Source organism: Elephantulus edwardii, unplaced genomic scaffold (genome assembly GCF_000299155.1).
Source record: "Elephantulus edwardii isolate Elephantulus edwardi_28Jun2011 unplaced genomic scaffold, EleEdw1.0 scaffold00263, whole genome shotgun sequence".
NCBI lineage: Eukaryota > Metazoa > Chordata > Mammalia > Macroscelidea > Macroscelididae > Elephantulus > Elephantulus edwardii.
This window is the reverse complement of record NW_006400013.1, coordinates 826,300-843,388: the sequence shown is the minus strand read 5'-3', so window position 1 is coordinate 843,388 and position 17,089 is coordinate 826,300. Positions and strand designations below refer to the sequence as shown.

At 41.6% G+C, this 17,089-nt stretch overlaps 1 protein-coding gene and 1 pseudogene across 1 annotated transcript in view; both read right to left on the bottom strand.

Moving 5' to 3' along the window:
* The window catches only part of TLN2 (talin 2), a 282,673-nt gene that overhangs the window by 160,017 nt on the left and 105,567 nt on the right, over positions 1 to 17,089 (bottom strand). Inside the window, exon 30 of the mRNA XM_006899628.1 lies at positions 4,714 to 4,807. Within this exon, the coding sequence (XP_006899690.1) occupies positions 4,714 to 4,807 (94 nt within the window). The remainder of the gene's footprint in view (positions 1 to 4,713; positions 4,808 to 17,089) is intronic.
* Positions 265 to 2,183, bottom strand: LOC102867664 (annotated as a pseudogene).

Sequence of the window (17,089 nt, the reverse complement as noted above, 5' to 3'; positions counted from 1 at the left end):
AGGGTGCAACAATGAATGAATGGAATCCCAAAATCTCTGTAGATGTTCATTGAAATGAAAAATAAACAACCTAAATTTAAAAAAAAAAAAGAAAGTACTGTAGATTTCTGAATTTAAACAGGTGAAGTGACCTCCTATTTGAACATGGGAACTGAAAATTTCTTTAAAACCACTTGAAGCTTGAATAAAAATTCCATTGCTCTTGTCTTAGATAACTCTGGTTTTCAAAATTCAGACAAGACAAGCTTGGTACAGATGCACAGTTCAGCCTATGAGGGAAGACACGCTGGCTCTCATGATCTCATTGACCAGGAGGACGCCGCCAGCAATCACAGCGTAGGAGTGAAGCAGCTGTTTCTTTACACAGTCGTTATCCCATACGCCTGCTTCTGCTGCTACCATGGGTTCAACTGTGTTCAAGTCAACACTCACAAGGTGACCGGATTCTGAATGTTCTCCTTGAATTTGACTTGTGTTTCCTGAAGGTCAAAATCAGAACTCTGAGCAAGAACCTTGAGCAGTGCATTAGCAAACACCTGAACGCCAAGCTGGGCCCGGCCCTTGAAAGTGGGCTTCCAGTTCACCAGAGCCCCTGCCATTGCCACTTCCATGGCACCAGCCCCTGGGACCACACAGCCATCATTGATGGCGTTCTTGACAGCCCTCAAGCCGTCTCTGATGGCTCTTTGATCTGAGTAAGCATGTGTTTATTTGGCCCTTTAATCAATAGTGTGATGGAGTGGGGGTTGTTGCATTTCCTTTCTCTCTCTTTATTTTTTTAATTTCCATTCATTCATTGTTGTACTTTACTCCCCTCTCAAAACCTCCTCCTCCATACACTCCCCTCTTGGAAAAGTAAAAGAAAAACTCTTTCATTGTTTTACAATCCCTTCCCCTAGGTCCACTCCACCATGTAGCCTTTGCTCTAGACACCTGTCATGACAAAAATAATCACATATCCCTTTGAAACAGTTTTTTCCTTCATCTGATTCAATGCAGTATACATTATTGAACACATCTTTCTCAGTCTCCCCCCAACCCCAAGGTCAGTCTTCTTTTACAACAGTGGCAGCATGCAGTTTTTGTCCTTTTGTGACTGAGATATTTCACTCAGCACTCCTCCTCTAAAGTATACTCATAGACAAGGCCCACATTCCCCAGGCAGTCTAGATTCAGATCATCTAAGGAACTGAGAGTCACCCCACCACAGGCAAGCGTCAGCCTCTCCATATTCCTCCGCTTAGTGCTGTGCAGAGCTACTATGGCTTCTTTTACAAGAGCATCCAAGGAAAAGGGATCAATAGCCTTTTGATTGATAATAACAAATCCTTTATTTGAATCACCACAGACTTTCTTTTTCAGGTCCATGAATTTTTTTTTTTTAACTCTAACTTCAATGAAGTTTCTTTCCACTTTTACAAGTTTCTCTCGCTCTTCTGTGCGAAGAAGCCAGAGTTCACTTCCATTCTTTACTATTCCAGTGACACACTGCAGGTGAGAACGTATGCATCTTCTACTCTCTTCTTCATATCAGGATGCTGTGCCCCGTGGTCCAAAACAAGCCCTAGGATTAAACTTGTATCAATTTCAGATTTATGTTTCATCTGCATGATGTCAACCATGTGAAGGTCAATAGGTTCATCTTGTATCTTAATGGCCAAAATGGAGTCAACAACAGCCTCTGTTAAGACATCAGTGAGTCCAGGGTGAACTTTAGTGTGCAGGGATGTCCTGGCCACGTATATGAATGTGTCTCTGTCCATCGCTTGCTTTGATTTGTTTCAAAAGCTGAAGTGCCTTTTCTTTCACTGCTTCAAATCCTTCTGTTGGTATTCTGGATGCAAACCTTTGGAAATGTAGATGTCCGCCTGTTTGAGCAGCTCACTGATGACCAGGAGGTTGGAAGTGGTCGCTTCACCAGTGATGTCATCCTGAGCTGTCATTACTTTTGCTATTAAGAAGGCTGTTGGGTGTTGAATTTGCATTTCACGAAGCAGCACATTGCCATCTTTAGTAGGCTTCATGTCTCCAGCACCAGAAACCAGCTTCTTCATTGTGCCCTTGGGCCCCACATTGGTCCTCAGCATGTCCTGGAAGCCCTGGGCTGCGTTCATGTTCACCGCCAGTGCCACCTGGGCTCAGGCCATTTAGACCTTGGTGTTTAGAGTTTTCACGGTTGACATGATGGACCCAGTAGAAATAGAGGATTATACCACACGTGTGGAAACCCCAACACTGGTAAGGTGTGTCTGATACAGGCCATGGTCTTTGCAATCACTTATTATGCATCAGAGAGTTGGACAATGACCAAAGAGGATAGAAGGAGAATTGATGCCTTTGAGCTGTGGTGCTGGAGAAGAGTATTGAGAATACCATGGACTACTAGGAAAACAAACAGATTTGTCCTGGAAAGGGTTAAACCAGGCTGCTCCTTGGAGGCAAGGATTCTGAGGCTCCGTCTAACATACTTTGGACATGTTGTGAGGAGAGACTGGTCCTTGGAGAAGGACATCATGCTTGGGAGGGTGGAGGGACAGCGCAGGAGAGGAAGGCCCTCTATGAGGTGGATTGATTCAGTGACTGGAATAATCGGGATGGGAGTGTCAGAGACAGTGCGATTGGCACAAGACAGAGTTTAGGGCTGTTGTACATAGGGTCGTTATGAGTCGCAGGTGACTCGACGGCACATAACGACAACAACAACAAGAAAAAACTTGTACATTAAGTTCAGAGATTTTCCATCTACTCCACTTTCTTCCCTGCACACAGTTTACTCATATAAGAAACATTTTTCAATAATAAATTTGTGACAAGTGAACTAATACTGCTATATTTTAATGAATTAAAGCCCAGTTTACATTAGAGCGCATCACAGCATCATGCATTATAGTTTTCATTGCCCTTCAAATGCCCTGTTCCGTCTACTCATCCCTCTCCAACCCACTGGAACCCCTGATCTTTTCATTGTCTCTATAGTTTTGCTACTTCCTCAGTGTCACAATTGAAATAATACAGTATGTAGTCTTTGGACTGGTTTCTTATAGTCATATACCTTTTTTAAAAAAAATTTATTTCCTTTGAATTATGATGCAAGATTATCTTTTAAGACAAATGATAGGACTTTCTATTTTAAATCAACAAGGATATACATAAGGTAACTAATAAGCCAACAAATATACATAAGATAAATATGTAAATTTTTTGAGCTGGATTTGATAAATTGATAATTCTTAGTCTTCCATTTAAAGAAAATGAGAGTTTAAAAACTCATTTACTTTTGGTTTTAGTCAATCATATTTATGTATAATATATTAATTACTGTTACTATCAGAAAAAAATGAGAATAAATTACTAATATACTTTTAAAGTATTTCCATATGTTAGCAGGGATAGATGCTCTGGGAGTATTGTCTGTGGGGAGTGGTGCTGTTAGCCCAAGAGTGGCGTCTCTCTGGCGGTTCAAAGTCATCAGATGCCATGAGGGAGAAAGATGGGCAATCTCCTCCCATGAGATTTACTTCCTCAGAAGCCCACTGGAGGGCCAGCAACTGTACCACAAAGCCCAGTAATCTAGCCAATGTTAAGAACGTTCTCAACCATGTGCAGAATGCTTCAATCTCATGATAACAAGCCCATTTCGCATGCATCAGTGCACAGCGTCTATCAGCCCTCATCATACAGAGCTTCAGCCAAACAGTCCAGCAGCTGTAATGGGTGAAAACCCATGAGGCAAAACCATCCCTTGGCACTGCTACCTTCATCTATCTTTTTTCAAGTAAAACCGCATTAGTAGAACTGCTTTACATGCAAGTGGGCTGGTGGATATTATGTTTACCTGAATACACATATTCTATAGCTATAAATTACCAACGTGAATATACATTGAAAAACACCCACACTGTGTTCATCAGGGCCCTGTGGTCCCCTTGATTGTGTAGTGAAGAGGTGTCACTTCTGTGTTTTCTCTTATAAGCCTCTTGTATAACAGAAAATGTATTATGTGTAAAATGAATACAAATAATTCATTCTCAGGAAACACATCTATTCAGCACCTATCTCTCTCCCTATTGTCCCAGAATAATCCTTCCAAAAGTTTTTATGGAGAGATTGCTCATTTCATTCAATCTACATCCAACACCACATGCCTTCTGAAACAAAACTTTTTTAACAAAAGAAATCTCATTCTATGTGGATTGAAACTGTGCCCTCAACAGTGCCCCAAGGAAGTAAAAAAAGCAAGGACAGAGGAGAGAAAAACCAACCTGAGGACAAAGAATGGGGGACTAGTCCCCATTTCCAATGTTGATTCTGACTCATGATGAGTTCTTGTTTGCTCCATGGGATTGTTAATGGCTGCTTTTTTCAGAAGCTGATCACCTGACCTTTCTTCCTAGGAACCTCTAATGGACTTGGACATCCATCCTTTCCATTAGCTAAGGGTATTTAACCATTTGCACCACATAGATACTCCTAAAAGGAACATCAAAACCAAACCTAACCTGTTGCTGTCAAGCTAATTACGATTTATAACCACCCCATGTATTTTGGAGTAGAACTGTTCTCTAGGGTTTTCTTGACTGACACTGTTATGGATGATCACCAGGCCTTTCTTCCACAGTGCCATTAAGTCAATGTGTCTAATGTCAGATTAGCTGTTGAGTGTGTACTGCTTGTGCCATACCCTGTGCCCTCAGTGGCCTCCTCAGGACTTACCTCGAGCTCACGGAGGGCATTATCACACTCTTTCTGGCCAGGAGCTTGCTGGGTGCACAGAGTGATGAGCTGATTGATGCTCTCTGTCACAGCTCTGTGAGAAAATAAGACAAGGGGATTTTAATGAGAAAGTGAATTCCATACCTAGGCTTCACTTCACCAAAATACAATTAATTCACTGACTACATTAGGGTCCCAGTGAGCACTCTGCCACAGTCAAAGACGCTAAACAACCAAAAATAAACCACATCTGGAAGAGAGATAAATCATCTTTCAAGCAAGAAAATCTAAACCTCTACTTTGCTTTCCATTATTCATTTGATAAACCTTATGGGGGCACTTATAAAATTCTCTTAAGGAAGCACGACTACCTTTTAATATATTAATGAGAGAGCATTGCCAGTGAAGTTGCAAAGAGAAATTCTTCAGTAGCAACCACTAGAGTAAGGTTATCTGAGAAGCTATTTTGGGATACAGCTGACATACTATAAGCTAATCTCAAAGTCTCAACTTTCCTTAAATTCTACGACTGACTAGTTCCTAGAAGCTTTGCTTAACTTGTTCCTTAAAATAGCTGTTTTATTTACCAGCATTAACAGGAATTAGACACTCTGGTATAAGTTTAGACTTTGGTTTCTTTTTCTTAGCACCTAGGAGGCATGTTCCTTACATGTAGATACCTCTTGAGAAGCCCATGCTTCACTTTTTTAGAAAGGCTACAATTCATTTTGAGTTAATTTTGTACAAGGTGTGAGGAATGGAAAGGTTTTGTGGGTTTGTTGCTTTCTGTTTTCTTTTTAATATGGAATCCAAAGATTCTAGTTTCCTTTGGTGAAAAGACTATCCTTTCTCCACAGAACTGATTTGCACCTTTGTTGACACTCTAATTGGTCAAGTCATAGTTATGTGCCATCTTGTTGACCATGACTTGCAGCAACCCTATGAACAATCATAGGAACCCTGCCCTTCCCTGCACCATCCTCCAGACTTCTCACAGGTTGACTCCATTGTGACACTCGCTGTTGACAGTTCATCTTGCTGAAGGTCTTTCTCACTGACACCCTACTTTTCTCAACACGATGTCTTCTCCATGGACTGGCTCCTCCTAACATGCTCGAAGTATATGAGATGAAGTTTCACCAGCCTCACCTCTAAGGAGCACCCTGATTGCACTTTGTCCAAGACAGGCTTGCTTGTTCTTTGGGGAGTCCATGGGACATTCAGCACCACAGTTCAAAGACACTGATTCTTCTTCTGTTATTTTTAGTCACTGTACAACTTACAGATGCATAGAAGGTAAATGAAAATACCATGGGTTGGATAAGACACACCTTAGTCTTTAAACAGACATCCTTGATTATTAGCACTTTGGAGGGGGTCCTTGACAGTAGATTTTCCCAGTGCAACACACCTTTTAGCTTCTTGACTGTTGCTACCATGGCTGCTGACTGTGGAGCCAAGTAAAATGAAATCCGTGACAACGCCAATCTTCATCCATCAATTGGGCATCTGCATGCGTCTATTTCTGGTATGTGGATCTATGTGTTCAAACCTCAGCTAATATTACACTGTAATTATTACTACAGCCTTATTGCAAAAGTTCATCATGAGAACCAACTCCTAACTATTCCTCCAGTAGGTTTCCGAAGCTGTAAATCACATGGGAGGGGCCTTCTCATCTTTCTCCTAAGGAGCTGCTGTTGGGTTTGAACTACCAGAGAGGTTTGGTCTTTGGGTTAGCAGGGCAGCTCTGTATGGACTATACTACCAGCGCTTTATAGTAAGACTTAAAATGGACCATCCATGCATTTTTATAAATGGAAATACTGAGAAAGATGGGAATAACTCCCTGAGGAGACTGCCATTGATTAAATTTGCCCCCCCCCATATGTGTATACAATGATACTGCATGGAAGCTATGCAATGATTCCCTATGCTGTGACAAATCACATCATTTCAAGAGGATTGGGGGTAGAATGCTACCCTCCCTAGTCCCACTACAGCCCTAATGGGATGTAAAGAGAAGTTCCCTAGGACATGAATGGTCTAAAAAGCCTTGTTTCTCACTAGAAATAAAAGAGGGCACTCTGGTGGTCTAGGAGGTTAGGAGTTGTGCTGCCAATCCAACAGCAAGGGGTTCAAATCCAACAACTGTTCCAGGGGAGAAAGATGAGCAACATCTTCCTGTGCAGAGAACAAGTTTATTTCTTTCCTGTGCTGAAGCAAACAAGGATCTACCTTCATGGCTTATAGAGGGGGCCTCCCCCCAGATCTGGCATCCTGAATTTGGACTTCTAGGCTCTTAAGCTGACTGAGTGTACATTTCTATTTGTTAAAATGATCCTCTTGATGCAAATTAAAACAACTATGAGATATCATTTCACCCCAGTCAAAATAGCAAAATTTAACAGAACAGCAAGCAACAAATGCTGGCGAGGTTGTGGAGAAACTGGAACCCTGATTCACTGTTGGTGGGAGTGTAAAATGGTGCAACCCCTGTGGAAAGCAGTATGGCGCTTTCTCAAAAAGTTGCAAATAGAGTTACCATTTGACCCAGCAATTCCACTACTGGGAATATACCCTGAAGAGACCATAGCTGACATCCAAGCAGATATATGCACACCCATGTTCATTGCAGCTTTGTTCACAATAGCAAGGAGTTGGAAACAACCTAAGTGCCCATCAACAAACGAATGGTTAGAGAAGCTGTGGTATATTCGCACAATGGAATACTATGCTGCATTAAAAAACAAGGAACTCATGCAATATTATTCAAAATGGTTGACTCTGGAGAACATTATGCTGAGTGAAATATCCCAGTCACAAAAGGACAAATATTACATGATGCCACTGTTGTAGAATGGGACTGTCCTTGGGGTTAGGGAGACACTGAGTAAGATGGGTTCAATAATGTATACTGCACTGAAGCAGAGGAGGGAGAGAACCGTCTAAAAGAGAGATGTAACTGGGTATTTCTGTCATCACAGGAGACTAGAGTGAGGGCTGCATGGTGGAGGGGACCTGGGGGAGGGTTTGTAAAACAATGAAAGAATCTTTTCTTTTACTTTTCCATAATTTTTGGACTCATGTACTTATAACTTGTTAGTCAAATTTGTGTCTTCTAGGTTGCAACACCCCCATGATACATCTTGAAGGATATGTACATGTACAGCCAAGCACAATCAATAAGAGTGCATCTGAATTCCAAAATCAATCTCCATAATAGTCTATGTGTTTCCTACTGCCAAGGGGGCCCTTTAGAGTAGTGAGAGAAGATCTTCACCCTGAAACCCACAGCGTCCCTTTTCAGCAGGAAGTAGCTAAGAGAATACGCCATCCCCTTTTCCTTATGACTCAGGGTGAAGTCTCTCTCAGGGAGGAGTGATAGGGAATGGCAAAGGATACACTGACAAAGAAGATTAATCAGAACTGGCTTTGACAAGCACTGTGGCATTTGGACAAGAACAAACTGGGAGGAGGGTAGAGAGAATAGTGCAACAATGAATGAGTGGAAGCCCAAAATCTCTGTAAATGTTTATGAAAATTAATAAAATATAATTATAGAAAAAAAATGATCCTCTTGGCTTATCTCTTTTAGAATAGTACTCGATAACTAAGACATGGACATTACAGGTCAGAAGTAGACATAAATTATGACTATCTGATTCCAAAGCTAGAGTCTCAATCACCTTGCCGCAGGTCAGAATCCAACCATGCTTCTGGCAGGATCTGAAATTCTATCTATAGTTAAAGAGCAACTTAAAATAAATTAATTAAAAAAAAAAACCCACACACCGCAGTTAATCACTAACACTGCCTATTATAAAGGATGCCTCATTTTACTAGCTAAATTGGCTTCGCAGCTTCCCATAGAATATCAAATTGGATGGAAAACGATGTTGTGAATGTACAAAGGCTTAATTATTTGATGAGGAAACACTGCTTTGAATTTTAAATGTGCTGGGTAGAAGAGAAGTGTTTCTGAACTCAAGAAAGAATCCCAAAATAGTTTTTCCAAGATTGACTGTGGTAATCCGATTGCTTGAGGAAGAATGCTCAGTGAAAGTGCCATTGGATAGCCCTCTCTGCTTTGCATGGAGCAAATAAAAAAAATGGCAAAATTTCAAATTAGCTGGGAGGACAGTCCCTAGGTCCAAGCCCCTCAGAAGGTTCAGTAAATGATGGACACGTTTCCAGTGTTCCTCAGAGACAACACCGTGTTCTGTGAGGCAGCCTTCCACACATTCATGAATGGGCAAGCTAGCATGTGTTCTCATAACAATGGACGTAGACCATCAACATCTATGACGACAGGACCATTTGGAGAAGATTTCCACATGTACAAAAGCTTCCCATTTAACTCACTTCTTACAATGTCTCCCGTTTACAGACTTGTTTTTAAAAGCATAGTTTTTATATAAAGATCTTTCCATAAAAAAAAAAATGAAGTGTTTGCAATGAAAGAAGCCAGAAGTTATACACAGCTGCTGTTACACTCATCTGCTCTTCTAGCTTTGTGGGAGACATGCAAATTTATCAAATAAAAATTTAGGGAAAATACAGGAGAGTTTTTCAATGATAATAAAAACAATCAAAAAGGATTGAAGGAGCGGAGGCCCGAGGTTTGTCCACAGCAGAGGTGCAGAGGGGAGCTGCCGTGGCTGCTCCTGCACAGGTAGCCTTCCCAGATGGGCCATATGTTGAGTGTTTTGTGGAAGGCCCAGGTGCCGAAGGAAGCGCCTTACCATCTCTGGGGTGGGACCTGTCCCCCACCCCGCTGGTGGAGCTTGGCTTGTGAAGTAGGGCGACCGAACAGGTGCTCCTTCAGAGAGTTGGCATAAAGTTGAGAATGTCGTAAGCACTCCATAAATATTTAGTCTCTGCTTCAGAGAAAAAAAAAGACTGGAGGAACCATAGAACTAAGTGAAGGGTGTCAGCTTGAAATGTCACACACATGGAATGGTGTCAACTCTAAGACTTTCTGGTAAAACTAAAGGTAATAGTATACAGAGAATGACTGGATCATGGGTTGTCAGAAACTCAAGGGTTCTGCCAGGAGGTGAACAGGGGGAGATGAAGGCATTGTTAAGCGGTCACTGTTAGCTGGTCTCAGGAGCTCTGGTGGCGCAGTCCATAGGGAGTTCTGCTGTTAAACCAAAGGTAGGACCTCTCTGGCAGTTTAAATCTGCTAGCAACTCCTTTCATCTTTCTCGATGAGCAATCTCCTCCCATGTAATTTACAGCCTGGGAAATCTGATGGAGGGTCAGCAAGGAGTCAGTTCTGACTGATGGAAATGAATTTTGAGTTTGAAAGCTATTCTATATAAAAATGTAATGGGCATCACATGACATTATGCATTTGTTAAAATGCACAGACTACACAATAATGACCTTCCAGTGAGCTGGGAGCTCTGGTGGTCTAGTGCTAAGAATCTGTGCCACAATCCCAAAGGCATATGGTTCAAATCCACCAGCTGCCCCACAGGAGAAAGATGGGCAATCTCCACCTATGTGATTTCTGCTGCTGAAAACCTTCTGGAGGGTCAGCTATGGGTCATTTCTGACTTGATAGCACACAATAACAACAGTGAATGAGCTCTGGTGGTCTAGTGGTAAGACTGAGTGGCAATTCCAAAGGCACACAGTTTGAATCCACCAGCTTCTTCACAGAAGGGTGGGCAATCTCCTCCTCTGAAAACCTGCTGGAGGGTCAGCTATGGGTTGGTTCTGACTTGTTGGCACACAAGAACACTCCAATTTCTTTTTCTTTTTTAAATTATTTTGTGTGTGTGTGTGTGTACCGTCAAGTTGGATCTGACTGGTACAGGAGGAGATTGCTCCTCCGTTTCCAGCAGAGTATCTGGTGGATTCAAACTGTGTACCTCTGGGATTGTAGTGCAGCTTCTTGCCACCAGGCCACCAGAGCTCGCTTGGCACACAAGAACAACAATAACGAACAACAGTGAAAACCGTAGACTTCATTGTCTAGTGGGTTTTCAGAGGCAGTTAATTGCACAGGAGGAGACTGCCCATCCTTCTCTCATGGAACAGCTGGTGGCCTCGAATTGCATGTCTTTGGGATTTAGCACAACTTCTAGCCACTAGGCCACCAGAGCTCCCCAAATTTGTTCATTAGTATAACAAATATTCCACAAGGATGTAAAATGCTGATAAAAGGAAAAATTATGTATAAAAAAAGAAAAAATTGTGGAAATTCTCTGTACTTCCTGTACAATTTTTCAATAAAGCTAAAATTAACCTAAAAAATAAACTCTATTTAGAAAAAAAAACAAAAGCAGCTAAAGGTTTGTAGTGGTATAATCGATAAAAGAGTTAGCCCAATACTGTATGTGTGAATGAGTCACTTGGGTAATATTGATCCATGACTAAGTAGCATGATTCAGGTAGCATTCATCTCTGTAACTCATTTTCGAGTGTTGGCTACAGAGCCAAACAAGAAGCTAAGACGTCTCGAGGCAAATGGCTATGCAGATTTCATAAGGAAAAACATTATTTCTGTGTTTCAAATGAAAGCTGTTATTTATTAGAGCAAAGGTTTGGAAGTAACTTAAATATGCAACTATAAAGAATTGGTTAAATGTAAGAAAATAATTGGTTATACAAATTATAGCCTGTAGCCTAGAAAAGAATTCTGAGCTGCATTTAAAATCAAAGTAATAAGCACATAAACAATTAAGCAAAATTAAAAATTTTACATTTATATAGTATGAGCCCACTACTATAAAAATAACATTTTTTTTTCAAATATAAAAACAAGACAGAATGACTTGTCATAATGTAAACAGTGATTTTTAGAACAAGCTATTTTGAAAGAAAAGTATTTCAGGAAATCACTTAGAAATATGAACAAATCAGCTCACATGTCATGCCCCAAATTAGCAGGGTCCGTCTTCTGTTCTATGGGAATATGCCTGGGCTATAGTAATTTTTATTCTTCACATTTTTAAATGTTAAAATCTGTATCTGTGCAAGTTTACTTTTAAAAATACAAAATAGTTAATTAATCAGAAGTCCTCTATCCAGAGATACTGTTTTCCTCTGTTTATTCTTTATATAGACAATATCGATCCACTCTCACTTTTTTTTAAGAAAAAAAAGTGAAGCCTGCAATCTCAGAGATTAAAAAAGCATTTTGTAACTTAAAAATGGTTTGATTTTTCAGAGACATTGAATTGATTCAACTGGCAGTAGAGAGCTCTGGCTGGAAATTTTAAACAAGGAATGGGGAGTGGGAGGGATGTGAAAGATATAATCAACTAACTTGTGTTCTCTGGTTACATATTAAGCACAAGTGGCTTGATAAATAGCATTTGGAAGGGAAAAGTAGCATATGACATTATCCTTACAAAAGGAAATACTCTTTTGTGGAATGAGAGAAAGAACAACACACAATCCACCCATAAGTATTGCTGGTTGATTCAGACTTACTTGATTCTGTAGGATACAGTAGAATTGCTCCATAGAATTTAGAAGGGTGTGTTGGAGAAGAGTATGGACTTCCAGAACAAACAGGTTCGTCCTAGAGAGGGTCAAGCCAGGCTGCTCCTTAGGGGCAAGGATTCTGAAACTCTTATCTGACATACTTTGGGCATGTTGCAAGGAGGGACATCATGCTTGGGTGGGTGGAGGGACAGCATAGGAGAGGAAGACTCTGGATGAGATGGATTGCCTCAGTGACTGAGATAATGGGGGTAGGTATGTTGGAGATGATAAGGTTGGTTCAGGATAGAGCAGGGTTCAGAGCTGTTGTACACAGGGTTGCTATGAGTCACTTGCTTGACAGCACTTAACAACAACAACAATGTTTAAGGAGGAGCTCTGGTGGCCTAATGGTAAGAAGCTGCGCTGCAATCCCAAAGGCATGTGGTTTGAGCCCACCAGCTGCTCTGTGGGAGAAGTACAGGCAACCTCCTCCTTTGAAAACCCACCGGAGGGTCAGCTATAGGTTGGTTAAAACTAGATGGTTCACAACAACAATCTTTGAGGAAGCAGATTATGTCACCTTTCTAGGAGAAGCTAGGGCTCTGAAGTACCCATCTTTTGGTTAGCAGGGGAACACTTAACAATGTTCTTAGCCATGGTTCTTTAGCTATGCACAAGGTAGGGAGAGTAAAAACAATATAGTTTAAATATATTATAAGATCAAATTGACAACAGCAATTTAAAAGGTTCAGAAGGAACCTTAGGGTAGTGAGTTTATATTCTTGGGGAGGAATAATTCAGGAAAAGGTGACAATGGTGGTACAACTTGAATATAATCAGTGTTAATAAATCATACATGAGGAATTGTTAAACTGATGTAGGTTTTGCTTGTATATTTTCAACAACAATGGGGAAAAAACCCAATACAGTTGAAGTCTCTCTCAGAACACCAGAGCTTGTAATCTAGCCAGAGAGTGAAGACAATGACAAGACAAAGGAGCTGAATGACAGAAGGCAATGCGAGGGCTATGACACCAGATAGGACATGATGGATCGCTGACCAGGAGTGGGGTAAGTGCCGAGGACTCCCAGGGAGCATGGAAGAATTGAAAACCCTGGCTGCATGGGCACTGTGTGATGTGAATGGGAGCAAATGGAAAAGTCAGTCCTGAGTGAGATCTTGATTTGGTTAAAGGAAGAAGATGCTGGATTAGACCAACAGAAAACACAGGCCCTTGTTTGCATTTTTCTGTTTTATACAGGAGAGGGGCTTTCTACTTCACGCTGCTTGTTGTACTGTCCTTTATCTCGGCCTCTGGGGACAAGAGGAAGCATGTCCAGCAGGAACCTCAATACAAAGAGCATCAGGGGAGGCAGAAGCCTTCTCTAAGTTCCCAGGGAGGCTTGGAGATCTACTTCTGAAAATTAGTCACTGACAACCCTATGGATCACAACAGTCTCATCTAATGGTTCACAGGGTTGGTGCAGGGCCAGTTAGCATTTTGTTCCATTGCCCATGGGGACGCTGTACTCTACTGCAGCTGCCAACATGACCTTTGTGGACAGGGAAGCAGTTGGAGAGCCTATGTCTGGGGTGGGCTGGATGCTGGTAGCTGTGTGCTGAGACATCTTTTCAGATTCAGGAGTCTTCCTGCTGGTGAAGACTAGAGTGTGAGTAACAGCCTTTATAGACAGTGCTCAAGAGTAGATAACATTTGCTTGTTTTTGCAACTGAAACTGGTTTTCTTATTCCAAAGCTTCTATCAGGAAGCACCAGATCAGCTCTTGGTTGGGGAATAGCTGAAGAATGCTTGACAAAGTGTCTTCAGCTCCCCCCGACTTGTCAGAAAAGAGCCAAGGACCAACAGATTACACAAGAAGCTGGAAGACTGACAGTAGATGACATCCCCCAAGGCATCAGAAATCCAAGGGCTGACACTCTCAGATGTGCTTGTGCTCTGAGACTCAGTTAAGAGCTAAGGAATAAGACGTATTCTTCTTCTTCAGAAGTGACTCTGTCTTCACAGAATGGGATGGACTCCAGAGGACACACAGAATGAAGGATTCAAGTTTGACATACGAGCAGGATAATGCCAGGCTGCTCTAGGTCTGGTTATGGCAGTGGCATCTCTCACCAGGCCTTTGGGACTTTCACGTTAATGAAAGGCTGTTTCAATAACAGGGAGGACAGAGAAAATCCAAGTCAAATGTGAGATCAATACCTTGTGCAACGCCCAGAATAATATGAGGGACCACACTCTGAAAGTGTGTTTCCTGTCCTGAATCCATTCCAAGGCCACATCTCCATGAGCCCGGAACCTCAAGGGTATATATGCTTATTGCTGTTAGTTGCCAGTGAGTCAACTATGACTCATAGTGAACCAATGAGCAATAGATCTGACCTTTGCCCTATTTTGACCACTGCACTGAGTTGACGTCAATTCAAAGCAACCCTGCACTGGGTTTCCAGGGCTGTAAGTCTTCATGGGAGGAGTCTGCTCATCTTTATAGGAGACTTCTGCGTGGTTGTATGTCCAGATGACCAACTTTTTTGGTTAGCAGTCACCAGAGAGCCTTAGCTCATAGTAAGAGAGGAGTAAATGCTTGTACAGTGAACAAGTAAGAGTTTATGAACAAGAGAGACTAAAAGAACAGCCATATTATCCAGAACTTCTACTTTCAAAAATATTTAAAAGTGGAGATTTAGACAGATACTTGTATATCAATGTTCACTGCTCAATTACAGTAAATGAAAACAATAAACAGACAGAATATAGTGTTATTATTCAGTCATAAAGAGAAATAAAGTGCAAAACAGATGAACCTTGAAAACATTATTATGTTCTGTGAAATAAGCCAGACACAAAAGGACAAATACTGTAAGACTGTAAGACCCTACCTTTATGAAATATTTAGAACAGGGACATGCAGAGACCAAAGCAGACTAGCGTTACCAAGTCCTGGAAGGGGGAAGGAGGAAGTGTTGCTGATAGATAGGGAGTTTGTGATGACTAAAACATCCTGGAAATAGATAACAGTGATGGTCACACAACACTATGGAGGTAATTAACGTCACTGAGTTGTACAAGGTTAAAAAATGGTTAAAAGGGAACATTTTTTGTTATATATGAATGAAAGCCCCTCAGCCTGGTGAGGCTTTTGCTGCCTAGAGGTGCTTGCCTGACTCTCTTGACCAGGCTGCAGCTTTGGCTGGGAAGCCATCCTGGGAAGCAGGAAGCTCGCCAACATGCCCCGGGAGCCACACTGACTGTGCCAGCATCTTCTTGCAACAGCTCCAGCCTAAGGCAGTCGCTTCCACATGATGATTTTTAAATGTTTACTTATCTATAAAACATCAGGCTTGGAACTCTGTCAAAATGCTGAAAGTGAGAACTGAGAGGTTTTTGCTTTTAAACCTTTAGCTCCCTTCCTTGTGTCACCACCAGGGGGCCTTCAGGCACCCACAGTGGCTGATAGCAGCCACCCTGCTGGGGAGGGAACCTGGGTTTCCTTCATACCTGCTTTCTCAAGGCCAGCTTACACTCCTCTCCTCCTCCCCCCAATTCAAGAGCAACATGTTCCAAGTCGGAAACTGTAATTTTGAAATGATGCAAAAAATTGAGATAATGAATACCATCTGAGTTCAGATACCTGGAAACGGCAGTTGCCTTACCCAGAGGGTATTTGTAGGGGGAAAAGGTGATCAAGGGAAGGTTTTATATGAAAAACAGCTGCTCCATGGAACAGGCATCTCCCCTACTCTCTACCCCTCCTCCTCGATCACCACCCCCACCTGCAACATCACTACCAGGGGAAGGTATCGTTTACAGGACTGAAAACCAAAAAAGCAAAAGAGGGAGGTATCGAGATGTGTAAAGGAGTCCTGGTAGCACAGCATTCAGAGCACCTGGCTGCTAACTGAAAAGTTAGTGGTTCAAACCCACCAGAAATTCCGAGGGATAAAGATGTGGCAGTGGGCTTCAGTGAAGATTTACAGCTTTGAAAACCCTGTTAGGCAGTTCCGTCCTGTTCTATATGGTAAACGTGAGTCAGAATCAACTTGACTGCAACAGGCTTGGTTTTGCTTCTTGGGGAGATGTAAAGATGTATTTTTCTAATTCCTTAGTGATTCTCACTATTACGTGGAGCTAAAATACAGTTTTAAATAAAAAAAAAGTTTCAGAAAATAAGAGCTGTGAAAGCTTAGTATGTAGGGAGTGGTTCTAACCACCTCTCTGGTGGTTCAAACCCACTGGCGTCTCCTTGGAGGAAGGATGGGCAATCCTCTCCCATGTCTCTGAAAACCCCACTGCAGGGTCGAATATGAGTCAATTTTGAGTCAACAGCAATGAATTAAAAATTTTCTAACCTTTTTAAATTTTTTCCCCCAATACTCACCACCCCTCTGTGTGTTTTGTTGTTGTTGTTGTTGTTTTTACATTAACAAGTAAAAACTTGGCACCCTTTTGATTATGAAAATGCCTCCAGGAGGAGGGAGACAGGCTGGCAAACAAACAGAAGGCACATGCTTCTTGTGAAAAAGAAACAAATACATAGAATATTGCAAAGGTATAGAGACAGGATGCATACCTGATGTGCTCCTTTCCTGATTTTAAACCATGCAGTGTTTCCCTGCTCTGTTCTGAGGACTGCTTTGTGGTCCAAGTATAGGTTTCACATGAGCACAATCAAGTGTTCTGGGATTCCCATTTTCCTCAACGTTAGTCACAATTTATTGTGATCCACACAGTCAAATGCCTTTGCATAGCCAATGAAACACAAATAGATATTCCTCTGGTACTCTCTGTTTTCTGCCAAGATACATCTGATATTGGCAATAATGTTTCTAGTGCCACAACCTCTTCTAAACTGGTTTGTATTTCTGGTAGTTCTCTGTCAATGTACTGTTCTACTCATTTCTGGAAAGTCTTCA